General features: G+C 39.9%; 2 protein-coding genes across 5 annotated transcripts; one reads left to right on the top strand and one right to left on the bottom strand.

The window, feature by feature from the left end:
- The first annotated feature begins 58 nt into the window (after positions 1 to 58).
- Positions 59 to 26,477, top strand: LOC126871804 (uncharacterized). 4 transcript variants are annotated; one of them, XM_050631056.1, is made up of 12 exons: positions 59 to 196; positions 7,571 to 7,724; positions 8,058 to 8,206; positions 8,285 to 8,649; positions 12,755 to 12,845; positions 12,932 to 13,332; positions 14,900 to 16,863; positions 17,055 to 19,908; positions 21,353 to 21,604; positions 24,052 to 24,375; positions 24,727 to 25,005; positions 25,646 to 26,477. In XM_050631056.1, exons 8-12 carry the CDS (start codon positions 19,892 to 19,894, stop codon positions 25,839 to 25,841), a joined length of 1,068 nt encoding a protein of 355 aa, XP_050487013.1. In that variant the 5' UTR covers positions 59 to 196; positions 7,571 to 7,724; positions 8,058 to 8,206; positions 8,285 to 8,649; positions 12,755 to 12,845; positions 12,932 to 13,332; positions 14,900 to 16,863; positions 17,055 to 19,891; the 3' UTR covers positions 25,842 to 26,477. The 4 variants fall into 4 exon arrangements, with proteins under 4 accessions (XP_050487013.1, XP_050487014.1, XP_050487015.1 ...); XM_050631057.1 differs by lacking the exons at positions 59 to 196; positions 8,285 to 8,649 and having other exon boundaries at positions 5,030 to 7,724; XM_050631058.1 differs by lacking the exons at positions 59 to 196; positions 7,571 to 7,724; positions 8,058 to 8,206; ... (1 more) ...; positions 12,755 to 12,845; positions 12,932 to 13,332 and having other exon boundaries at positions 14,403 to 16,863.
- Positions 619 to 4,806, bottom strand: LOC126871796 (zinc finger protein 530-like). The gene is made up of 3 exons (XM_050631030.1): positions 2,620 to 4,806; positions 2,372 to 2,531; positions 619 to 2,315 (listed from the first exon to the last, which is right to left on the bottom strand). Exons 1-3 carry the CDS (start codon positions 3,993 to 3,995, stop codon positions 1,662 to 1,664), a joined length of 2,190 nt encoding a protein of 729 aa, XP_050486987.1. The 5' UTR covers positions 3,996 to 4,806; the 3' UTR covers positions 619 to 1,661.
- Positions 26,478 to 26,760: the final 283 nt, after the last annotated feature.

Genomic DNA, 26,760 nt, shown 5'->3' with positions numbered 1-26,760 from the left:
TGACCTATGCGCATGCGCTATTTGCGTTCGTCTATCTCCGGACATCACCGCCAGATATCGCTTATGAACAAATGCGTGTTACCTATCTTCTATTTTTTATTACATTACCAAATGAAACGCGGGAGATTTCAGGATGTTCAAATGAGTAAACAAGTGAAGTACCGCAGCATTCGAAGCATTTGATTCGTGTGTGACTGTAAGTAACTTGAATAAACTTATATATTGCACAAATGAAACGAATGAAAATTTTAATCGCATAGATGTACTACATGCTCGTATTTTCATAGTTTGAAAAAAATATGAATACTGATTGTTTCGTGTAGCCCATATATTTTCATGCGCGTGGGCAAAACGTTTACTTTCACAAGACAATCTGTATCGTATGCGAATAGAAACAGGAATGCAGAAGAAGGAAAGGTACTTTAATCGCGAGCTTGAAAAAAGGCACATTAAAGCTCGTTTTACAATATTTCATCGTTTAACAATTTTTCTCCTTTTTTTCTTCCATTTAAAAATGTGATTCTAATTTAGGTCGTGTTTCACTTTCGTGTAAAATCACGAAAAAACGCATTGCATGTTTGTTATCTGTCTGGAAAAAATATATATGTATGTTAAAACTATGTAGGAAAGCTACCTTTATTACTTCTTTCATTTCTTTGCGCAATTCTATTAGCTATTACATATCTCTGACAAAACTATTACAAAAGTTTACTATGCTGGATGTTTTTTTGTAAGAATATGTGAATGGCTTTCACACATATCTTAGTATTATAAAGTAAAAAAGTCGAAGTCGAGAACATAAGAAAGTACGGAAGTTCAAGAAATGAAAACGCTATCAATCATATAAAAACAAAACAATTTTAACGATTCGAACTTTATTCGAATCCTTCGATTTAATAAAGTTAATAACTATCCATTTAATGGAATATAAATTTTCGTAATGCTCTTGCGCTCTTAATTCTCTAGAATTTGTTAAACAAATTTCGCGAATTGCTATAACGTAAAAAATACGTTTAAAGACACCATTCATCTCTTTTTTTTCGGGCAGACCTACAATTTTAAATGCTCCATAAATGCGCTATGTCTGCCACCCTCTCCCTCTTTCTTGATACATTCTACATATTTATTTTTTACTGATCATTCACACGATCAACATTTCTCTCGACTTTCACCATACAAGCGCAGCATGAAGGATAACAACAAAGCAGTAGTACATAAAAAACTTATTTTTTACGTTTGTTTATTCAATATGTATTTTCTTATAAAGTGACGTCCTACTAATTAAAAGTAAATGAAAAAAAGTTCACCAAACAATAGTTAATATATTCATTAAAATTCTTCGTCTCATTAAGGCAACTAATTTGTTTAGTTTCATTTTACATATCTAGAGTAAATGATATATAAAGTATATGTAAAACACTAATATATGGTTATTTTTATTTTCTTGTTACAAGCCTTACATATTTAGAATATAATATGTATACTTTGTATATATACTCTTGTAATAAAATTGGTTATTTCGTATTCGATTCTAGAGATAATAAATATATCTAACGTGTAATGTTAGTACAAGAGAAGTGCGTGCAGAGGGTGGCAGCAGGGTGCGCATTTGGGAGTGCTATTGTTCCAGGGATCGACCAATCCCCACTTTCTATATCGTCTCACATAGTGACATTTAACTGTATTGCTTTAGTGTCCACAGAGCACGCTTGTTGTTGTTGTTGCTGTTGCTGTTGCTGTACCTGCTGTTGTACCTGTTGTTGAACTTGTTGTTGCACTTGTTGTATTGCTTGAAGCTGTATTGTTTTTGTATCTACAGTGCACGTTGTTTGTTGCTGTTGAGGTTGCTGCTGCTGCTGCTGTTGCACTTGTTGCACTTGCTGTTGCTGCACTTGTTGTTGTTGCACTTGTTGTTGCACTTGTTGCTGCTGTACCTGTTGCTGCTGCTGCTGCTGTTGTTGCTGCTGCTGCTGCTGTTGTTGTTGTTGTGCTTGTTGAGCAGCAGCTTGTGCAGCTTGTCTCTGTTGTTGCCGAAGTATGCTGGGCGGGGGATCCATGTGTTGGCGTTGATGTAATAACAAATGATTCTTCTGATAAAACGCTTTTCCACATTTATCGCACACGTGTGATCTTATATGGCAGCTACCATCCGTATGACGTCTTTGATGTTGAGACAGGCCATGTTTCTGCGCGAATCCACGACCGCAATCGGGACATACGTGTGGTTTTGGTTTCGGGCCTGTTCCTACAGGTGGTGATGTTTGTGTTGCACCATGCATATGGCTGACACCGGGATTTCCGATGGGTCCATTCATCTGTAAACCCTTTGATTGTATACGCATTTCGTATATTATGCTAATGTTGATAATACCTGATGAGTTCCAGAAGTGTTGGGTGTAAGGAAGTGTCCAGGAGTTTGTTGGAAAGCAGCTGCTAACCCACAGAGATCTGTTACAAGAGTACGATCACCAGAATGTAACCTTAAGTGCAGGGTAAGAGCTTCCCGGTTTGAGAAGTCCAATCCACATTCCCTGAAACATTAAATTTAACATATGCAGAAGATTTTAATATAGACAGACATACACATTTAAACTATATGTTATTGAAATTATTGTTTACCTGCACATAAGAGATTTTTCGTCTGTGTTCGTATTATTGTTATGTATCTTCGAATGGGTTACCAGGTCTGTTTTTCGAGGAAATGCTTCTCCACAAACAGTACAAGCAAATGGAGTTTCTCCTGTATGTAAGCGCATGTGTGCTAGTAGTGTTCTCTTTTGAAGAAATTCTTTCCCACAAACAGTACACGAATGTGGAACTCTGCCATGCAAACGACCATGATTCACTAACTCAAACTTTCTCTGGAAGGTTGCTCCACAGTCGTGACAAACAAATGGATGTAAACTGCCATGGAAGCGCGAATGCATTGTTAGGTGATCCTTTTGAGAAAATGATTCTCCACATTCTTCGCAAACAAAAGGTCTCTCCCCTGAGTGGAATTTACTATGTGTCACTAAATGACGTTTTAAAGGAAATGATCTTCCACACTCTTGACAAACAAATGGACGATCTCTCGTATGTACTCGTGTGTGCGTTACAAGGTGGTGTTTTAGTGTAAAAGACTTTTTACATTCTCTGCATTGGTATGGTCGGTCCGCACTGTGAAGGAGAAGGTGGGTATGAAGACAGTGTTTGTGTGCAAAACTTTTACCACAATGAACGCAAACATGAGGTCGTTCTCCTGTATGTACCCTTGCATGTGTTGTAAGGTGATGTTTTAGAAGAAATGACTTCCCGCATTCTGAACAAGAATACGGTCTTTCTTTTGGTACTCTGACCTGACTTCCCATATCTTGTTGTTGCTTGACCTTTGTTTCGATTTGTGTAGTGTTCACATGCGTTAAAACATGCCCAAAGTGAGCCGTACTATCTGTCTGGCTCGTTGCCACATTGTTAACATTAGCTTGATTTGAAGCAGCTGCTGCTCTTTTCATTAAAATTTCATTGCACTCTTCTGCTGTGAGCTGTAGTGGTCCAAGAGGTGTCATGAAATGCTTACTCATAGCGTGTTTATCAGCTGTAGTAAAAACTAAAGTATTTGAAAAAAGAGATGGTGGGGGTGTTGCATGCGCAGCGTCACAATTACAACCTCCCTTGTCGCATGTTAATGAAAATACATCGTGATGTTTCTTAGTACGAACATGTGTGCCGTGTGTTTGATTATGAGCTCCAGCTGTATGATGCGTCGTCGGAGTCTGTTGACAAGTTTCATTCATAGTGAACATGGGTCTACGATGTGTACTATTGGCAACTTTAGTTGGTTTAATGTCGATCTGTATCTTTTGGCTGGATCCTTGGTCCTGATTATTATTCACAGCATAACTAATATTTGTAGTAAGTTCACCCTGTGCATTTTCTCGGGTTTCTGCTCCAGGTCCACCAAAGGACCAAGCATACCCAAATCCTGTGCCTACGTTGCCAGGAGTGGTGCACATGTTTGACAGAGGAGTAACGGAGGGGGTGGGCTGGCTGGACGCACTGCTCGTGGGCCCCTCCGTCTCTGTCAACGTATTGTCGGCACCATTTCTTTCCACTACAACAAACTGGTCGGCGGGAAATATTTTGAAAGGTTCTAAATAAACGTACCCGTCACACTCCAGTATCTCAGCTGTGGGTTTCAAAATTGAGAATCATATCTGCCTGAAGCGGCTCTAAGTTACTATATTTGACCCTTTGATATTAATAGACAGCTTATGGATAATCAAGATTCATAAAATAAAATATGGAAGGTGATTAACACCATGTGTATGTCATCTGTCACATAAAGTATAACAAATGCTTGGTGTGTTCCCAAGTGTTGCTTTGTCAGACTTAGGAACACACAGTGTTTAGGTGAGGCGAGAGTGCCTGAAGAATTAGAGCAGGCGGCAGAGGGGGCCTGTGCGCTGTAAACCAGGTTCCGTAAATCTAGAGCCGTTCTCGTATTGTTGTCACCGCGCCACCGCGCGCCAATGAAAAAGATATAGTGGTCGGTTGATTTTTCAATATATTTGAGTTCGTAAGTTATTCTTCGTTTCGGTGTTCGGGCCCGCGGCGTCCACGGGTCTTGAAAGACAACCTCCACCTTCCTCTCACGGCACTCCCACACGCTCACTTACACTTCACCTTCTTTTCTCGTATTTCGCGGCACTGAACCTATACTTTGACATACATACACGAGCGGCCGATGGTCATTAATTTTACAGAATTGCATATTTTATTGTCCATACAAAATAGCCTCATATATCGGCCATTTTATTTGTAAACTACCAAAAAACAATGCTGCCAATGCACGCGCGGTTTTGGAGGGAGCAAACCTGGCATAGCGTCATCGAGTACTTCCGTACTGGCAACACTGTACCGCCGACGCGATTTCTTCCACCATATTTAAATGTTCACAGGTTACAAGTTATTACTCTTCTTTCCAACAATCTTTTTATTACTCGTTCGTCTCTTGACAAAATGTTATATTGAAATTTTTTCATATGACGATGTTTTATTATGAAATTTCTATGTGCAATTACTATAGCTACAAGTGAAAAGTGAAAGGTCTATTTTAACATAGCGATAACCCATAATTATAGGTTTCGTAGTAATCAATTATCTACTTCAGGATGTAAAGGGGAAAACAAGTATGAGGTGATTACATCGAGTGTCAACAACGCTAATTACACTATAACTACTTTCCACGTGTGAAAATAATTATCATATAATAGATATAACCATTATTCACTTTTTTAAATTCATTTTTCCGTATACAGATAATGTTATTAAATATCAAACTTCGGGTATCACGTACAAAGTTAAGTATATATAACTAAAAATTGTTACTCCGATAAAAATCATTATAAATTGCATTTATAATGTACTTCATTCGTAATGTTTTATGTACCATTGTTTTAGTATATTGTATCGTAAGAGATTTCCTGAAGCGTTTTCTAAACAATCAGCTTACAAACAAAAGGAAGGATGATTTTTGTGCGGTAATTTTTCGCTATGCACGCAAATAGTTCCATAATCGATGTGAGGTCAATATCACGGACGTAGGTTCTTGTGAACGTGATCGCTTTCGTCATTTATAGCTTATAGCTGATATCTGGCGAGTTATGAAACGTGGGGGCATCTAGGTGGCACGGGGACAGAAACAGCGTCGCCCGCCGCTCGGTTGGTCATCGTCGACGCAATAACGCGGACTCAGCAACTGATAAGCAATCCCGCACGTTAATGGCTCGCGCTCACGACTTGGCAAAAAGCCAGTGCGTGTTGGCGGAATGAGAATCTTACAGCCACGTCCATTCATTTTCTTCTTCTATCTCTTTCTCTCTGTGTTAGACGTAACACGTTGGATTAAGTGCTATCTTTACAAACTTTTACTCATCTTCACACTCAGGCGCCAAGCACATCTTCAACGTTTATTCACTTCTATGCTCGTTTATCTCTAATTAGTGTCGATTACGGTGCTTTATTTTTTTGCAATCACTTCTTAATATTGTCCCTAAAACATCATGGATATTTTTGTAAATTGGTAAATATATAGACAAACAATTTCACTTAATTGATGTACGTGAAATATTTCTTTCGTTAATTAATAATTAGAGAGATGAATATTTTAAAGATTAATTTTTTTATAACATTTCAGTGACATTTTTGTTCCAAAGACATTCTTTGAGTAGATAGTTAAGATAGTTCATTCTCGTTAATTTATATAGGATAATATATTACTGTAACACAAATGAAATGGTAAGTATGAATTTTAAATACTCCTGAGAAAGAAAATATTTTTTACGATATATACGATATCTATTTAAGACATTTTCACGGAACAGTCAACGTTAGCCATCTTCATGTTTCAGAAGCTATGCCTGTTGCAGTTACAGTAGTTTTGTCTGCCAGAAAGTAGTGAGAATTTTTACGAACGATTTGCACGGATTATACCAGCCTGACAAGATGATTAAAAAGACCTGCGCGTTCGCTTTAGCATAGCGTGACCCCTTTTTGGCACAGTAAATCCCGCAGCTTCTTATTCCACCCTTTCAGAAAAAAGTTTGCCCACCCCTTGGTTAACTGGTAAACGCCTCGAGCTGTCTGCACGCGCACCTGCTATGTATATCGCCCAGCCGTTTCTTACCACGCGACCACGACTTATGTCCTCTACTGATAGATAACTTTACAGAGTAAAGAGAGAATATTGTTGCATTTCGATGGAACAATATTGGACAAACTATCAAAAAAGAAAAATTCTTGATTTTCTTTGTAAGTATATACGTTTTATAAATATCGAGAGAGGGAAATTGCATCACTTTATCCTGTTTGTTCTCTATTAAAATCACCTACTCTTTTTGTGCACGGTCCGTGTCAGCTGATTACCATGCAGTCTCACACGTGACTTGATCTTGGAATAAGACGGATGCGTGAGGTGATTGCGTTATGTTCATGGATTCACGATCCGTTCGCAACATAGATTTCTCGTCGAACAGACGCAAGATGGTTCAGGATTTACGATTATTCGATGGTACTCTCGGATAGAATTTTCTATAAACTCTCTTTAAGTATACGAAAGTCAATATATTCTTATGAAGAGCAATCACGTTCGCTGGTACTCTGTTACTTGTATTGCAATACGTAATGTAATAATTAAGTCAACGTTTCTAGATTAACTTAGTTTAAACTACATTGTCAAAGACGAACTTCTCAAATTTCTTCACGGCACAATCGATTCCAACAGTAGTAATCGAAAAACTATTCTCCAGGTAGAAAATAAATTTTTTCCATAAATTTTCTCGGATACAGAACAGTTGGATGAAGAATTTTCGTGGTAGAAGCCGTGAAGACGTTTCGATGCTGCAATTTGTAAGACAAATGCGTTGTTCACCTAACCATCTGTTAAGTATGTTTCGTCGTGAGATATGTTCAGATCCGACGATCGAGGGTTACAGATCGCCAACGATGGGTAGCCTTTACCGTATCATCTCTCTCTCTCTCTCCTTTCTCTCTCCCTTCTCTCCACCTCTCTCTTTTCTTTTTTCACGAGGAAACACGAGCGTAGAGACAGGGTGGAGACCCGAATCCTGAAGCAGTGGACCGTGAATGCGATACCAGGTTTGCCATGCTTCGGTGTGGGGGTGGTACCGTCAAACAACCGTTCGTCGACCATCCCTTCGTAGTGCAAATCCCATCCTCTGCAGGTCAGTTGCGATCTCTATATATATATCAATTATACTACGATATACACTGTAGCTTTTTCAATAACAGTTTCAATTTTCCTTAGAATAATAACAATCGGTGATCATTATCGTTAGATAAAAGTCATCAGAGGAAATGGAAAATACGATACCATATTATTTTATTTTTATTCTTATTCGAATAAATAAAATAAAATTTATTTTATCGTTATTTCGATGGGTCTTACCAGTAAAATAGATGTAAAAGTAGCAGGTTCACAGAGGTACTCGATAGACTAGACTAAATCTAAAGGAGTTATATACCTTAGTCCGTTCGAAATCAATTTGTCACTCAAGGTCACTTCCCGGACTGTGAACGACGTCAAAGTGAACGGACATCGCGAATATGCACGAGACAGTGCTTTGCGCTTTCCGCCTTCGAAACAAAGGAACAAACGTGCAGCAAGAAGATAAGAGATAGAGTGAGGAAATAAACAAACGATATGGTGAGATTTACTTTTCAACGTCTTAATTAATTCCGTTGTAAGAAGGTAGCAAAAGTTTCTTAACTGATGTTTTTTTAGAATGTACATACTTTGAAATGCAAGACTACTAATCACAGTTGCGATAATAAAGAAGTTATGCAAGTTCTAATACTTATTCATAACATAACTTTATACGATTACGTCTCATCATCTGTAAGCAACGAGCGTGACATATGAACATAAACACATGGTTGCTTTGAAGACACATGCTACTTCTGTCATTGTTTAGAAAAACTGAGGCGTTAGCGATTACAAAAGAAATGTAGATTAGAAGAATAGTTCCGACATCATCACCACATGAAATGCACCTGACACAGGAGTTAACCGTGAGATTAGAGTGCGTCAAGTTGTATGTCAGCCCCCATTCGAAGACACAAAGCTGCCTGTTAAACCGGTAGAGCAAGGTAATTAGAGTTTTGTGGTTGCAGACTATGTATCAGCGGCGTCTTTTTTTCTTGGCTTAATTAAAAGATGATTACCTAACGAGGGTCATCGATACTCTCAGTCACTAACGAGCTCCTCTGTCGCTGAGAACATCTATATAGTCGAGCTATAATTTCGAGATTTCTATCTGACCATGGAACGCCATTTGGGGCCATGGGTTTGCCTAAAAATGAATGTATCGGTATGCGTGTCTATGAGACTTACGCTATGGGGCAATTAGTTATCCTGCATTCTTGCCCTAATTCGTCTAGCTTTTAGGATCAGTCAAAAGTGATTTTCGACTGTATCTTTTCACTGTTTCTCACCCTTTTTTTTTCACTTTTTGCAATGACAAGTGAAACTAAGTTTGAAACGAGTGCATGGTAGGACGAGATCTAAAACGAGGTATTAAAAAAAATGATGTCCAACGAAAGGGCGAAATGTCTCCGCGTCCATATATCGCGATCAATCGTTTCCACGCGATAGATCACCAGTCACGTGCCGCTGCGTGCCGGTTCATCGATCACGATTAGTCGTACGACCTGCCAGAAGTTCATCGATTTTCGAGCCACCCTGAAATCAACTCGTGTGACAACAATTCATGCGTTCAGTGGTCGAAAACGATGCACCCTGTCCAATACGCGTTTTGCACGAGGCGATAGGAAACAAACACGATAGGATATATGGTTGATTCGATAAAAACACGACTTCTTACATATTAAATATTATATTATTCTAGATAAGACAAAGATTGATCGAACTAGATTACTATTATCGTCTTATAGGAATCAAACATTCGACGAGAGGAACGTGAAACGTTTATTGGACTCTGCAAACCGATACAACCTTTTGATCTCCAATCCGTGTCTTGGATCGTAGATGCATCGCATATTTGAATTCCCAAAAGACCGGTGCAACGACATTCTCTGCGATACTGAACCGAATATATGTATTTACAGGACTGAACTCTTGAGCAGAACTCTTTGTTCTCCTTCATATAAAATTCTGAGCGGTCTCCCGGGTACTTTGCCGATCAGTTCACTGCTCACTTTCGAATGTATTCGCTAGGGAATTTCGGGTTATGTTTTCCATTCTCGGGAGCGGAAGCGTCGGCCTCCTTTGATCTGACGACCGGCAGCGTTAGCTTTTAAGCTTGTAAAAGCGACGAGCAGATGGTTATGATAACAATAATTTGATCGTCGATATAGTCAGCCTTTTTGCACGCACGTGTCAATGTAGTATTTTTATTTATATAGGGTATATTAAAGTTTCATGGTTCAGAAATTGTGTATTAGGCATGGCATAAAAGACTTTAAACGATGACCGATCGAAGAATTTGAGCATTTTCTTTGTAAGCATATTTTCTAGAATTATTTTGGTACGATTTGAAAGCACGTGGTTTGTAGTGTCAAGTCAAACAGTTAACCGGTTGCGTATTTGTCGGGAAAGTACGAATTCTCAAAGCAGAGAACCGGCTCCCTTCGAATCGATCGAGAATTAATCCGACTGCTATCACGTCTCGCAAACGTCACTCCATTGTCTCATTGTCCATTGGAGTGAGAGATAGCGATGGAGCAGTAGAGAGCGAGAGATGACTTTCCTTCGTTCCTATCTTGCCTCCTTTTGAGATCCCGTCTCGATCCTATTGGAGGCCAAGGGGATTCTCTGTTCTTCTATGGGCAACTAATGCCATCGAACGAGAATTGAGGCTACGACCTGTATCCACGACTGGTTTCTCCGATTGCTTTTTATCGCTTTTTCCATATTTATTCATCGACTGTACCAATTAAGTTCCCGATCTTTCATTATATATAGTTAATGCTCCATTGAAAAAAAAAAACGAACACCAAATAAATCGAGACTCAATTTTATAATTTAATTTATAGTTTCACCGTTTATTTATTAATAATATACAGGGTGATTCAAAGACAGTTTTCTCCTGAACCCCTTCTTTAAATTCAGTATTGTTCTTACGTTAACTCGACTTAAAAAATCCAAAGTGGCATTAAACTAATTTTCATATACATACTCTTTCTTAGTCGATGCTTTTAAACAATCTACACTCTATGTAAAACTTAAATACGAGCAGAGTATTTTTCACATGCTTCTTAGTCGTGTCTCCGTAGATGGGTCCCGATTATCAGATTATCAGATGGGTTCTCGATTCAACCGGTTTAGCTCTCGTTCCTCGGTCAACTCGGCCCGTTCTGTCGGCCGTTATCAGCGAAACATTAAGCGGACAAAGAACAGAGGGCCGCTACAGACTATAGATCAGATCGTCCTCGGTGATCAGGGTTCATACATGGAGATTCCTCGAGTGTATCCGCTGAAAAAGGGCGTCATGCATGGCTCGCACCAGGGTGTCATCTGCACCCTCTGCAGCTCGACCAACTCTGTCGACGATCTTCACGGTCAATATAACGGATGTCGTAAAATCAATTAGTGGCGAATTGTGCCGCAGCCCGGATCGTGTGCACCATATACGCGGCTCGTAAAGTTCCTCTTTTCTCTATGATCTTCTCGGGGAACTGCGTGTTCCCCGATCACCGGTTCCACTCCGTGATCACTTCTCACCGGAGGGTGGTGCAGGAACATCCACTTGCCACGTATCTTTGCTTTTCTCATTTTTAACCACCAATGTTCTATTATAATTTCGCATATTCTTCGTGAGTCGTTTAGAAATTGTATTTGAGTAGCTGCTTTCCTATGATTTTCTTACGGTCTACTTTGAAGTTAGCCGAGCTCTTTGATTAAAGAGAAGACACTCTCCTTGTTTTAAGCCGAACCAATTATTTTGAAAATATCAAAATACAAATCTAAATGTATTAAAATTCTTTCTGTATCGAAGCAATCTTCCAATCGTTTCAAATCCTTCGCGTCTATAGAAAAATGCGAAACAGAACAGCAACAAAGGGAGGCATGTTTTTATAATAAACAATAGATATCGTTGGTTGGACCAAACATTGCGTTCCGGCATGACTCGAAGCTATACAGCAATTAGTAGCGTCATATTGATTCGCTTAAAATTTTTCGTATGTCGATTTCACGCCGCTCCGACAATAGCTTGGCTAATACCAGCTTTTGAATGGGCCGATTGGTCTTACAAAGACCCGTGGCTTTCCTTTCTGCCGCGTTTCAATGTGCAGTAAATATTATCAGGTAGATACCGCTACGGCTGTTTTTTGGTGAATTGATGAGATTGCCAGTTCATTTCTTCTGCCTTTCGTTCGCTTTCTTTCCTATTCCCATTCCTTTCCCGTCGTTCTTCCACGAAACCACCCCCGCATGAAGAAGCTTCGATGACATTCGGACAAATCTTTGGGACTCGACGCCGTAACCAATTCGAAAGAATTTCCCGTGACGACCGCTTCATTGTGTGTGTTTACAAGCTAGACGATTTTCACGTTGTCAAAAGGTTGAAATATTTTTAAGAAATACAATGGAAATTTGTTATTAGGTAGAGGCAAACGCATCGACGGAATAAATGTTTTAAATGTCGGCAATATATACGTAGAATATCGGCGAATATAACGTCTGCTAATTTTTTCACGATTTTTTCCTTCTTCCAATGGCAACGACACGAATCTCAGTAAACTGTACAAGTTTTTATCGCCCGAGAGGCGTATATCTATGAAAAAGAGAAATAGTCCGCGTAAAACTTTAACACCCTTTGTGCGAACGTCACCCGTTACAACGCAGCGTTGCTTTCGCTAAGAGCCGGTAAAAGTCGAAATGAAGGAAGTTCTCCTCTGAATTCTATTTCCTTCGTCAAGCGGTTTGCAGCCTTGCCTATCTGTTCTCTCTTCGTCTGCCCGACCCTTTTGCCCCTTCTCCTCGTCACAGTTACCTCTCGTTACTTAGAAAATATAACCATCCCCAGCAATAAATCAAGCTATTTTCACTTATAATTACCAGCATAATAATTTTGGGTAACCGCAGATTATTCTGTGTAAATTGTGCCTGTTCTATTCATCTTACTATGGGTATGTATACCATAGGTATAGCGATGCTAATGAATAGATAATTGAATAGTATTTGACTTAGCGTTTATGATATTTTGAAACAAATTTTTCACACAAATTTCAGGTATAGAACCGCTAGTGACCGACCAGTCACGTTAGACCGAACGAAAAGTAGAATTCGTTGTAATTCCTTACTGTCCACTAAGAAGTTCAAGGTTCGTCGACGTCGGTAACTATGTTTTATATTTTTCTATCTTTCCGTTTTACAATGTGTATATTTTGCTTTTTATACTTTCTATAGGTCGGCTTCATCCTGATGCTGCAGCACTCTCTGACGATTAACCCATAGCCCGAGAGTAGGAGGAACAAAATTCGTCGAAGCCGCACGTCGGTCACAAAATTCATCCTCCAGCGGCAAAGTTCGAGGAGTGAAAGAAAAGGTGGCTCTCCTTGCGGATACAACTTACAAGCTACAATTCTGTGGCTACGAAGCGGCTACACCCTTTTACGAACGCGCGGCTCAACCACTCATGGACCGACCAGTTTCGCCCCGAGTGGCAAGTGTGGCGGGAATTATGCAATTATTGCATTGCGCTCGCAATTGTCGCGGAAAACGGCGACTGCCTGAATGGCCTGAGTGTCTAAGGGGTAACGGGGCAAGAAAGGGGGATTTCCTCGTCGTTTTACTACCGACATTTCCCCGTACGGTTCGTTCTCTGTTTTAATTCATTCTGGTTGGCCGCGATCACGACCACGAATCGGAGATAAATACGATTTTAATCTGCTTTCGAGCGTATGAAGTATTGAAAGATCCGCTCGAATAACAAAATAGGTGTTCGCAGGGAATATAGTATAACATAATATTTTTAAAGTAGAATTGTAAAATTGGTACATACATGGGAGTTTCGGCAAACTATTGTAAATCGAAATTTCGCTAGATTCCTGTATGCGTCGGTTTCTCACGATTTCCAAGGGAAAACCAACTGCTCGGATGCGACATTAGTCAATCAAGTTGATGTATCGCGTGATGGTCTTGAATCTAAAATGCAACTAAACCTGACGAACATTAACAAACGTCCCAATATTTTCTGTATGATTATAGAAACGGCTCGTACGAGAGATTAGATAGACGTTTACCGCAACGGTCGTTGATTTTCGTCAAGAGTTCGAAGCTTGACTAATAAAAGGAAAAAGAAGAAATCCTGGGTATCTCTGTTAATAAAGACGCCAATCTTTTTGATGTATAGGTCACGGACAAAGACACATCTATGCGGGTACAATATAGATTATAACCGTGCACGTATACACTCACCGTTGGCCATTTAGGATATCCATTTGCGTTCGTACACGTTCCTCCATGGTATCATATATTTGCACGCACAGCGTTTTGTTGAATACAGAAAATAAGCCACGATTTTATATTAGAAATCCGACAATGCTTCCATTATAAGCTTCCATAGGCATTACGGTCCCGTGGAACTACTCAAAGATTTGAATGACTCACTGTTTGCAATAATTTAGAACTCAAGTGCTCGATAAAATCTCAGCGTGTACGGATGAGTTTTAATTTCGACGAAAATAATTTTAATCGATACAGCTTTATCGTTATGAGTATCCGTTATTGATTCAGCTAATTTCGTCTGTTACGGAAGAACCCCTTTTGCAGTCAAATTTTAAGACGTTGAACCTAAAAAGAAAACGACGAATATGCGGAATAAGCAAAGAAAACAATCTTCGATTCTCTTCGAAAACTCTTCAAATAGAGTGCATCGAATCTTGCACTCTATTTTTTGTTATATCAGAGTCTACAAATTCCATTGTCAGCTATCTGATGTCGACATAAATCAAACGATTGCCACCGATCATATCGATCTATACTCTTTTGGCAATTAATTCGCCATCGTGTGTAATAATAACGAGCCTGTTTGATTTGTATGTTCGTGCCTCGGCAAATAATTACTACGATAAATTCATGTTTAAATCTCTCCGTTCGGAACCCTAAAACTTAATCACCTGCGAGGGAGACGCACCACTTGATCGACCGGTTATTTATTTTTCTCGGACGATGAAGAGCTTCACATAGTGGAACTGCTTCGATTTTTTAATCATGGTTTCTATAAATTTCACGGGAAGATCAAAGACCCCTTCTTGTAGAGTATAATCGATCGAACAAACGTTCCTCGATTCCATTAAATCTATCGTATAGGAATTTTTATATGAAGTCATAAAAGCTATCAACAAAATAATAACTCAACTCATAATTTTGCAGGATTTTCTACCCATAAATTTTCCAGGAGAATATGTCAATTTCGAAGAAAACCGCTATGAGATATCAGCCGTCAGCCCACGAGAACAATGTTCATTATGGAAACCAGTATTATGCTTCACGGCGCTATGTCTGTACTGTACCACGCTTGATTATTTTATATCTCTCATTTTCTGCCATCGACTAGACGAATTTATAAATTGTAAAAACTATTAAATTATGTGCATCGACCAGGGAGGAACAATCAACGTATGGACGTGGAGGGGTCAGTGCAGTAACAACGAGACGATCCGCAAATAAAGAGGACCTGCAGGAAATCTGCAAACATGAGCGAAGCAAACGGGCCAGTCCATTAATATTGCCTCGTAGGATCTGAAGAAGAAACGAACGGTGGACCCGAGGTCTCTCTCCTCGAGCAAAGCTATAAAAATTAATTAGCTCTTAGAAGGAGAAGTTGAACGACGACTATACCTCAACTCGTTCAACAAAATCCATGAAGCCATCCTCCCTTGAAACGATCGTCGACCTCTCTCCGTGTTCGAAGGATCTAAGCTGGCACGGTGTAATGGATCTCCGATGGATGATCGATACGTTATCCCACGAACGACGTCCGATCCAAAACCTTTTTCTCCGCGTTGTTGTTCCAACGTATAATTAGTCATTGATTCGATTCGGGAACGTTTTGTTAAGATGGTTATATTTTAGGTCTGGATCGTGTCTACAAGATGATTCATTGCGACTGTGAGATTTTGAATCGCGATATATATATGTTTTATCTACTTTATCTATTTTCAGTGATGAAACAAATGTTCTTTTTTTACTTTCACCTTGAAATGATCTTTGTGGTAAAGATATTCAATTATAATTTTAACTTCTGCTTGAATTTTAGGAGTCGAGAGGAATAAGACGTGTGTATAATCCTCTCGAGATAATTCTTTGTTCTTTTCCGAAAATATAGTGACCCGCGTTGTACACGAAATTTTCGATAAAGCCCGTGTGTTTGCCAACTCTTCACAGCGGTAATGTTTACTAGCGCTAATGGCTCGTTTTACAATTGTAGGAGGAAAAGAGGCTGCCGGGTAGAAAATGAAAGAGAGGCGTCTAATTTGACGTAGTACAATTGTCATACAGCACAGAGGGAATTCGATTATGGCCAGTATCCACAAATTGCCTTCTAGTTAACGGGAATATCTTGCGGTTGAACTATCGCGAGATAATTACACTTCAACCGCTATAATAGCAAGTTAGTTATAGAGCGGCGGATCTTAACTCGGGATCTGCGAGCTTGGTTGATCGAGCACATCCACGGAGCAAAGGATCCGTTCTGTCATCGTTTACTTCTCGAGAAGACAAACTTCAATCCACGAATGTTTGAGGAAGCCGTTTACCAGTCATGTGAACCACGCGATGCCAATGTTAAACTGGCTTCTTCTTTTTATTTCTATTTGTTTTTCTCCTTCTTCTGTCTACGTTTCCTTCGTTCATATTTCCACGAATTCTTTTCTGGTTAAAGTAGCTCTAGAAATTGCAATTTAGTACGATCCCCAAGATAATTCTCTTGTCTACGAAATTGTATAAATATCGGAGATTGACGGAACAATTGGTGGTTGACATATTTTTAACTACGAATAATGTTTCACGTTAATCTGCTTCTTTCTAATTAGCCTGTAAAAAAATAGCATGGAGATCGAAAGGACGCGATTGAATAAATTAGAGAACTGAACTTTAATCGACATAGAAACGCGAGAGGAAAAAGAAAGCAGCCAGATGTAACGCGACAAGAGGTAATAGATATTTTTCCAAGATTTAAAAGTGTCTGCAAGAGTCAACCCACGGAACCTTACCTCACACTATGTGCACTGGCGTTCAAGCTCGAGAGCTCTTCGCCTTCGGAACAATAAAACCATTCCTGTGGGGGAGTGAAACAACTCTGGAAACCGTTCTTCAGATTGCTGATGGAGGCACAGGTAGATCTCTATTCGGCACTTGAAAATAAAATTCTTTCGTTGCAGAATTCTCTCGTTTAACGCATTCAACGTTTAATAAGTTATATATTTATATATTTGGAAATATTTGTAAAAATCTTGTCTCTACTAATTTCCTTGCCGTTAGAACTTACCATTTTGCTATACATAACGTAAAATTCCTCTACTCGCAGGATCATAATTCACACGCACAAACAGAGTCGAAACACGAAATGACGATGTTCCCGACCGAAAGGATACTGCGAAACAGCAACTTTACAATCACAGAACAGATTTTACGAGGCAATTGGAAATCAGAACGGGATGACCTTTGTTCGGAGATCTTTTATGAGCCCCAAAAACGTGCATATGGAGACGGTAGTTCGTGGACGAACCCTCGAGGACCGAACAATCGAGTGCCCCAAGAACTACCTACTCACTTACAGACTCTCACCTCGACTAGTCTACCTTTCTCTGTCTCTTGTTCTCTCTCTGTCATTCCATTTCTCTCCCCCTCCCTTTTAACAACCCTGTCCTGCGGCACCGAGTCATAACCACAAGGAGTACAATGGGTGGAAACCACTGGCGGCTTTTCACTGCCACTTCTTCGTCCCGCCAATTAATTTCCGTGGAGCCGATCTCGTTCCTCAAGGAGACCACTCAAGAGCTGCCGATGGATGAGCATAAATCTTCAAATCCGTCGTGTCGCCCTTCTTTCTCCCCTCCTTTTGCCTAGTGCTATTAACGCGTTTAACTTGTGAGATCCACCTGAGTTGAGAGTAAGACCCTCGAGTGTTCACGATGGGCCAGTCATTCATCTTTTTATGACCGGCTCCTTTAAGACATCGTGCACGCGTCTAATTGTTACCTGTATTTTATAGCTACTAGAATAAGCTATGTGACGGTATATGGTTCTTTGAAGAGGAAGGACTCGGAGGAATTTACAATTTTTGGTAAGATAGAAAGGAATTTTCTTTTCTCGTTCGAGAAACTTTGGGTAATATTTTTTCGAGTAACGAGTAAATTTTTCTCTAATACGTAATCTGAAGATAAATTACGTTCTAAGTTTCCCTATTGTTTTATATCTTTTATATTTAATTTTATTTATTCGTAAGATTCGAATGATAACAGTGACGATGATATACTGTTGCAGCTACTGCAATATAAATAAGTAAGCTAATGGAGCATAATTTCACGGAGCCATCCGTGGGAACCCGGACATCTTCTTCAGGAGCATCTGCGAATAAAATATTCGCGGTGCACTGGTGGAAATAAGGAATCGTCGCGCAGGTGATCCATTTCAGAGAACGCGGCCGGCTCTCTATAAGTGCCTAGCCGGCGGAAAAATTGAAAAGCCGCGCTAATTCGCGCGACAATGCTTCCCGGTTGCACGCCGGGACGAAAGTTTATCGCGAACCTCGCGAAGAACGACCTTTGGCTAGTCGCCAGTCGTGGTACGATCTTGCGGGACTCATGGCCAATGACGAGGACTACTCATGTTGCGCTGATTTGCATAATTTATTATGAACGAACGTTTCGGCGACAATTTGGTCGACATCTTCCTGCGTTAGGAAAAATTTCCCAGTCGATCAAACGCTGACTTTGTCTGTACTATCGACGTCGATCATCGAATAATTTCTTTCGCAATATATATGGAAAAAGGAAAGCTTCTGTCTGAGCTTCGATTATTGGTAATTCTATCATGTTCATCCATTACGGCCGGAAAATAGCTGACGAAACTAATGCTTCTTTACGTTGATTTATGAAAAGCGTTACATTTAGAAGATAATCGTTTTCTTGTTATTTATATTAATACGAATATCGATGAACCAGTAAATTTATTTTGTATGATCGATTAGGTGAATCCACCGGGCTAGGAGGCAACCGACGAGGATGCACCAACACGCGACTCGTAACACGGAATCAGAGCCATGGCCCTCGGTAACCTCGACTTGCCTGTGTGACGCTCGGTGATGGATGCACCGGCATTTACCAAAGTCGCTCGCCAGCTCGCTAGAGTCGCCTAGACGATAGGAAGGATCAGGGTGTAAAAAAGCAGCGACTTGGTCGGTGGAAGGACAAAGGAAACGAAAGAAAGAGAAAGAGAAAGAGAAACGAGGGGGAGGAAGAAACGCGAGATCCAAAGACGGCTACAGAGGGGAAGAGAAAGAGAAATGAGGGAAAAAGGAAGGGAAAGAGGTGTGCGCGCGGAATTCAGAAGCGGAAAGAGGGATGAAAAAAAGGAAAGGGGGATAGAGCAGACAGGGAGTTAGAGTGAAAGAGTAAGAGGAAGAGAGCAGGGATTAGATCTTAGGGTGAGTGGGTAGGATTGGATTTGGCAGAGGCGGCTCCTCACGTTGGTGGTAGAAGGTTGCAAGAGAAGGAGGAAAGGGGAAGCAGAGACTTTGGTTGGTGTCCGAGTGGTGGTGGGGTTGCAGATGGGGAAACGCATCGAACCAAGGGGAGAGCGTCAGAGAAGGAGAGACGTAAGTGACAGAATAGGTAGTGGTGTAGGTGAACTGGACAACCACCAGAACTCTCGCCAGTATTTAAGGGAGAGTCGCGAGCGTAGCGCGCCAGTTACTACGGCCGATTGCCTCCACGAGGTATCCCCGAGCTAAACGGAGCCACTGTGCACTGCACCGATTTCGCTCGAAAGAAAAGGGCGCGAAAAGTCTCAACCACGTGACTCGATTTTCCGAAACATCTCTCCCTTCGCCTGTTCTATTTGTATAATTCGCGACTCCGTCCCTTCGTTTGAGATTCATGTCGATTCAGTGAGAAAACGCGTCGAAACACCACGAGTTAGAGCTTCCGAGTTGACAATTAACGTTTAAAAATAAGATCCGAAATCCTTGATAGGAGAAGTGAGATAGTAAAAGGGTGATTGAGCCCGTGATAGCCATCGAATATGAACGAATGTGCGTCCCGTGAGGAAGTTCGCAGCGGTTCACGGAAGTGCACTATTTATGGAAGAGTTTGAACCGCCGCGCCAAGGGCTCTTTGGAACTTTCGCTCGTGGACCGTGCAGATGAGCGTGCTACCAAGGTATCGTAAGATTTTTCAGCGTATTTCAAGAGGAAAAGAATTTTCTAGGAATCGTCTGTTTTATCGCGTATAACCGACGACATATTAAGAATTCTTGAAAAAGCAACCGGTTAAAGGGAACGATACGGATACGTGTAATTTTTATCTCGTTCTTTCAAACGCGATAATATTTTCGCGAACTGCATGAAATCATGTGTCATCGTTCCAAGATTAGATGCTACCGCAATTCCAAATTTACATCATGATTACTTTTATCACGAAGCTCGTTGAACTCTATCGACGGAAGGCTAATGTTTTATATAAAAACCGTTAAAATTTCTTTAATTAAACAGATTAAAACATTACAGAATTCCAAGATTCCAGAATCTTTCCCCACGTTTCTATCTTACTGCTCGTTTTTACTTGTCTTTTGTCTAAGTCTCCGAGAAGAGGGATTGTTTTGCCGCAGCAATGGAATTTTAGGACGCTAAAAAGATTAAAACATTACAACGTTCAGTTATCCAGCTATTATTTCTTATTTTCTTTTTTTTTTTTTTTATTTATTTACATTTTATGTCTATGTATATACGTTTGAGAAGAAAGATTTTTTCGGTGAGAGAACATTAGAAATTTGCGGAGTTTCTCGTGAAAAAAATAATAAACAGTCGTGGAACATATGGCTGTGCAGATATCATACGTGTTAATTACGTAAGAGCCAGCATACAGAGGCGCGGCTTCTTTTTATCTTGCCGATGAAAAGAAGATGATCGAGCCTGTGATGGCAAAGCGCCAAACAGTTCTCCACGAACGACGAGAAGAAACTGCGACAGGATCGCGGGTGGTATCGGCCCCGGTGGCTTGTCAAAGCCACGGCTCGGTGCTTTAATTTCTTCAAATCGAAGTTGTACGCCAGAAATTGATACCTCCGTTACACCGTCCATCGATCCGACCGATTCTCTTTACAACCTGTCTGTTATCGAATTTGCCAATAATACAGATAATTCAAAGAGTACAGAAACGAACAGAGATTTCACTTTAAATAGACGAACGCTAAATTATTACACATAAAGGTGGAAAAATTTATATAGCGATTTATAATTTATTCTAATCATAAACTCGCACGAGGAAAGAAATATTTTTATATAGCGTTTTTACGTAAGATTATTTAATAAAAAGTAATGGTAACTGAAAGAATTTATTTAACAAATAATATAAAAGTCGAACGGAAAGTGTATTTTCATAATAAAATTTATTTTATTTATTCTGAGAAGCTGCATATCTGAATAATATCAAAGAGCAAAAAGCTGGTCTGTAACGTTAAACTGAATAGCGAGAGAGGAGATGTAACATGAAACTCCTCCGAATTCCTCCGGCCAGAAAATAAAAGGATAGAAATAAAATTCAATTTGCTACCAGGCATCGTGGCGGATAGCTTAACGAGGCAATAAATATCGCGTGTGTCCAGGGAAAGAAGGCGAATCATTTGGATCCCGTACTCGATGCTGCTGGCATTTGGGCTGCTCCTGGTGCTGTCGGACGCCGGAGCTGTTCACCAACAATCGAACCTCCTCCTACCGTTCCCGAACGTCTCGTTTGGATTCGCCAAGGCCGCAACTAATCGCGGTATTTCAGTCACCAGGATCCTGCAGGACGGGGAACTCGAACGGGTGATTCGACTGCCTGGAATTTGCGCCAAGGAGACCATCGTCAATTGGGGGTAAATGATCTTCATCCTGTCTTTAAAAGAATGCTCTTTTTATTAGTTCTAAGAATCAAAGATCCTCTTCGAAGTTTCCTTCCTTTTTTTTTTCTTTTTTTAATATTTCTTTAAATCGTAAAATCTAGGCTATTTTCAATAGCATCGAATATCTCTCGTTTAATCCTTAGCTACGGAAGAGTAGATTTATTATTTCATTACCATTTGAGAATTCGTTTATGTTTTCAATTCAAGCCAAACAGTTACGTTAGATCAACCTCGTAACAATGATTTTAATAAATAAAATTACCAAGAAGCTTAGGGTCTACGTAGCTATAGTAAAATTGCAAAAATACGAATGTCTGTGGTTGAAAATTTATTGCATCGCACAAAGTCAATTCTCTGAAATGTTTCTGCATCGATTCCCACCTAGTCGACTCACGACCGCGTAGTATACATATTAATCGCGAATAAACTTCGTGAAAACACTCGGCAAGAATTTCTTCTTGAAACGCGAAGTTCGATTGTTTTTCCGATCGACGTTAGAGCAACATCGTAGCATCCTCTTTGCCTGGAATAACATTTCCTTCAACTAGGAGGGAACAAATCTCCCGAAGAGGCAGCATCTCACGACTACAACCCTCCCGGTGAAACCGTAGGAGTCGGTGTTAGCGAAGAGGAAAACAATGCCTCCTTTCAGCATTGCCAATACGCGTGGGAGCCACGAGACTGGCTACGTATGCATTTAACTTTGGTTACCTCTTTCAATACGCCGCGCGTCGTCGTTTTTACATCGACTAACTGATACCGGGCATACGTTTGCAGTTTACTGGACGCGCGTCCTTGTCAGCCGGAAACTGCATAGAATTACCACAGCGCTAAATCGAGTCGGTCGGCTCTTTTTCTTTAAAAAGAGACTCGCGTATTTCCCACGTGAGTGTGCCTCTTCTCGCGGTTCTTTCTTTTTAAAGATCCAATGCGTCCAGATGCTTCTTCTCCCTTGAAGATTTACGACTAAAGGTTTAGAAAATAATAGAACGATTTTCTCGCGGAGAAAAAAATTGAAAAATTGTTCGATTCGCCACGGTCCTCGAATTTTCATCCCAATCGATGATTGATTTCAAACGAAACAATAACGTTAGATATTCCGGTTGAACTGATCGCATGGGAAGATTTTTTTTTTTTTTATTTAAGAAACGATATTATACCTTGAAAGACGAAAATTAAAAGCGAAGCGTACTTTCCAGCAAGTAGTAGATCGTACAACGATGGTTATATCGTGTTTTGTTAAATTTTCGGATCGAAAACAATTTATCGCGTACAGCCGTGGACAGCGACCGCTAAGCCAACCGAGGCCTTAAGCCGAAAAGCGGCAAGTTAAGTAAGCAAGGATTAGGTGGAAGCAGGAGACCGAACATCGAGAACGGTCCCAGAGCTGCTGGCCTCGGACCAGCGGTTGTAACTCATCTGCGGATACTCTCACGAGGATACCAGGGAATTCCACGACCGCGAAACGTCACCTTGCACTTAAATCGGTGAAAGCTCTTTTGCTGTAACGAGAAAAGCACGCGGCTTGCCTGTTCTCATGATTCGCCAACGACACCATCGTTCTCGAACCATCAATTCTTCAACGAGAAACGAAATCTTCCGATTCGATGAATACGTTAGAGAACTCCAATCCTTCCGGTTTACGATTTCTTTGGTAACTATTTACACGTTTGATTCATAGTAACGAGTCACGATTGTCAGCTAGATGAAAAATAACGAAGAATGATTTTATTTGTATCAAAGTTCGCAAAATGTGAAATTAAAAGGTGAAAAAATAGCATCAGGGCTAAAAGAATTGGTTGAATGGTTCTCACTCTATGTTTAATTGTAAATAGTATTGCGAAATAGAAGGTTTATAGTTTCTTAATCGCTCAGAGTGATTCATACGTAACAAGTAGACGAAAAGACACGTATTGGAACGAGAACACATGGACGGAACATTGTTATCGTGGAACAGCCGTCGACGAATTTAACGACGACCATTTAACGTCGAAGATGTTTATCGACGAGTTGAAAAGAAGGCGGGGGAGCATCAATCATAGCTGCGCGTTAATCACGAGGAAGTATCGTGCAACGCGTGCGTGTGATCGATTTAGCGTGAATTACACGGGCATCGCGTTAGGGTTTTAGCTACTTTAAACGAGCGTATTAAATTAAATAATTAAAGGTGCGTCTCTTCCTGTGTCATTCGTCGTCGATGCGAAAAGAACTAACAACTAAAAAAACGCTAAGAAGGAAAAAACTCAAGCTACTTGAGAAGGGTATTTTTCGCGTTATATGCAACTAATAGTTTATTAAAATTCATGTTAGAGAAAGATAATTCATTTTCTAAGCTTCGGCATGTATCGTCATAACATTTTTAAATTGCAGTGATTTAAATAATAATTCTATTCTTCATAATACATGTATGACTGTGATAGAGATACGGACGTAGCACTGAGGCAGGTCTGGCTACAGGAGACGGCCAGAAAGGTGCAACTGATATACGAGGGTGGCACGCTTACTGACTGTGTGGACGAGAAACTCGACGTCGGTGACGAGAGATCCTGCACATCAAGCACGCACTTGGACGACGATTACGGCGATGAAACGTCCGTCGAACTGTTCGATGTGGACGATCAGAAGGACTCGTCGAGGATCCCGCAGGACCTCTCCTGGCTCTCGTCCACGTCGGATCTACGTCATCGGTGCACCCACGTAAGGAACAGGGCGCGAAATCAATTGATTTCACAACATCGACGAAGGTATAAAAACTATAATAAAAAGAAAATGTATGAAATATAGCATAGAATAAAAAAACTGTGATCCTGTTTTATGGTATCATCTAAGAATATAACGAAATATATCGAGGTTCGGTCATCGAATCACTCTGGATAGAAATAACGAATAAAATCGTGGATAAAGGTTTTTTAACCAGTCTATCTCGCTGTGCTAGTTAACTTTTTTCTTCAAATATACCATAAAGACACTTTCAGCTTTGCTAAATCGATAAATCGAATTTCTAAAATAGGAGAATTATCTACTTGTCGTACTTGTTACAGAGATAGAGAGAGAGAGAGAGTTTTCAGTTTTTCTTTATATATCACGTAATACAGGAAATACTCGAAGCTTTTAAACGGAACGAGCAGCAGTCACCGCCAGAGACGAGGTAAGAGCCGCTCGCGAAGGGACTTGTTGATGATCCCAGGGACACAATGGTGCGGCCGCGGTCATCGGGCCACGAAATACACGAATCTGGGCGGTTTTGGCACAGCAGATGCCTGCTGTCGCAGACACGACACGGCCTGTCCTTTTTTCATTCCGGCTTTCGAGACGCGCTACGGTCTTTTCAACTGGGGTATCTCGAGCATGATGCATTGTGCCTGTGACGAACGGTATCGAACGGTATCGATTACAGTACTGCTTTGCTAACTGGCCTCAAATCGGGCCAATTAATTATGAAGGATCTCTGTCAAGGTCCTGTTGCATTACTCGATTAATATTATTATTATAATCGATTGATATTACAATACGTAAGTTACAAATTATCGATGCTAAGAAGTTTCACGTGAAATTGATAGAGAGATAGAGTTTAGCTGGAATTTCCTACAAGGACGCTTTCAGTTCGGTTAGATGCAGCGTTCACACACAGAGATTTTCTAACAGTGTGAGATGCTTGCAGTACGATACATCGAAGAAGCGTATTTCGCACAAACGATCTCCAACTATTGCATTTGCATCAAACGTATGCGTTTTATAGGAAATTCCACCCTTAGACAGCAATAGCCGAGTTGTCTAAAGTTGTCAGTCAGTCTACATAGAATCAGTTGAATGTCGGAATTCAGACGTCGATGTCAGACGAACGAAATAAAAAAAGATACATTTTCAAGAAGTAGCTTCAAGAGTAAAAATGAGCAACTCTTAACGAGATAAAATTTTGGCCAGTTAGCAAGACAATCTGTAGATTCGAATGAATTTATCAAAGACCAATCCGAATGCGAATCGAACTTATCAGATTCTTTGTCATATTTACAGATTTCGTACGTGTTTAAAGATGGCAGACACAGCATCCGCGAATTTTATCGGCAAAATCTTCTTTGACGTTCTAAGAACGAAATGTTTTATATTGAAACCGCAAAAGGTTTGTACGAAATGGTCCTGGATGGGCAAATGCCAGCATCACGAATACCGAAAGCAGGCTCATGTCCGTGAAAATGTTCCTTATCATTAAATTAAATGGAAGAGATTTAAAAAGAGAGCGACGAATGTTTGAGAATATTCTTTTTCTAGAGATGTCAATACCAATTCTCAGGGATGTAATAGTTTATCGAGAGTATTCGATCATGACCCGATCGGTCATTTTTGGACAACAGATCACAGATAAAAGCAGTCATCCTCTTTGACCGTCTGAATGACAGAATGACAATACGTAGTGGTCGCTATAGAAAGTGTAATCATTAGAGTAGATTGACGACAGTTTTATATCATATTTCAGTTCCTTGGATCGATTCTTTGTAAGATCGAGTTAATCATCATTTATAATTGTAAAGCTAATTGGTCGAGTATCTAGAATCTTTCAAACATATCAACTACGAAAATTATATGAAGCAGATTTACTTATATAAAAGTGGTTTGTATTTAATTTTTCATATTTGCAAGGTCAGATTCGTTTTAGACTGCTGATTTTTACTTAGTGGCTTAATGGTAAAATGAAATGAAACGGAGAAATGAAATCGTTCGAAATAGACAGGGTATCATTTTTATTATCTATATACTAACTATGTAGTCGTTATTGTCTTTGAAAATGCCAAATAAATTATTCTGTAGATAAATTATAATAAAACTGTACATATCATGAGTAGCATAATTTTTCAAGCATAAAAAAACTAGAAAAAATCGCTATATTAACAAGTAGTTTAGAAAATGAAAAAATCTCTTTCCTACAAAATTGTTGACTCTTGTAATTAGAAATCTGCGTAATAGTTCACTTACTTTTATCTTATTTTCTTGGTTATGTGTACAATAACGCTGATTCCGCGTTAATTGTGCTCGTGCATGTATTCTGTATGATTGTATTTATGTATGAATGAGTCATGTTCGTGCGATGTAAAAATGTTGAAAAGAAAATCAAGATTGTAACGATACAAAAG

Source organism: Bombus huntii, chromosome 12, assembly GCF_024542735.1.
Source record: "Bombus huntii isolate Logan2020A chromosome 12, iyBomHunt1.1, whole genome shotgun sequence".
Lineage (NCBI taxonomy): Eukaryota > Metazoa > Arthropoda > Insecta > Hymenoptera > Apidae > Bombus > Bombus huntii.
The sequence above is the reverse complement of the archived record's forward strand: the minus strand, read 5'-3'. Positions and strand labels throughout refer to the sequence as shown.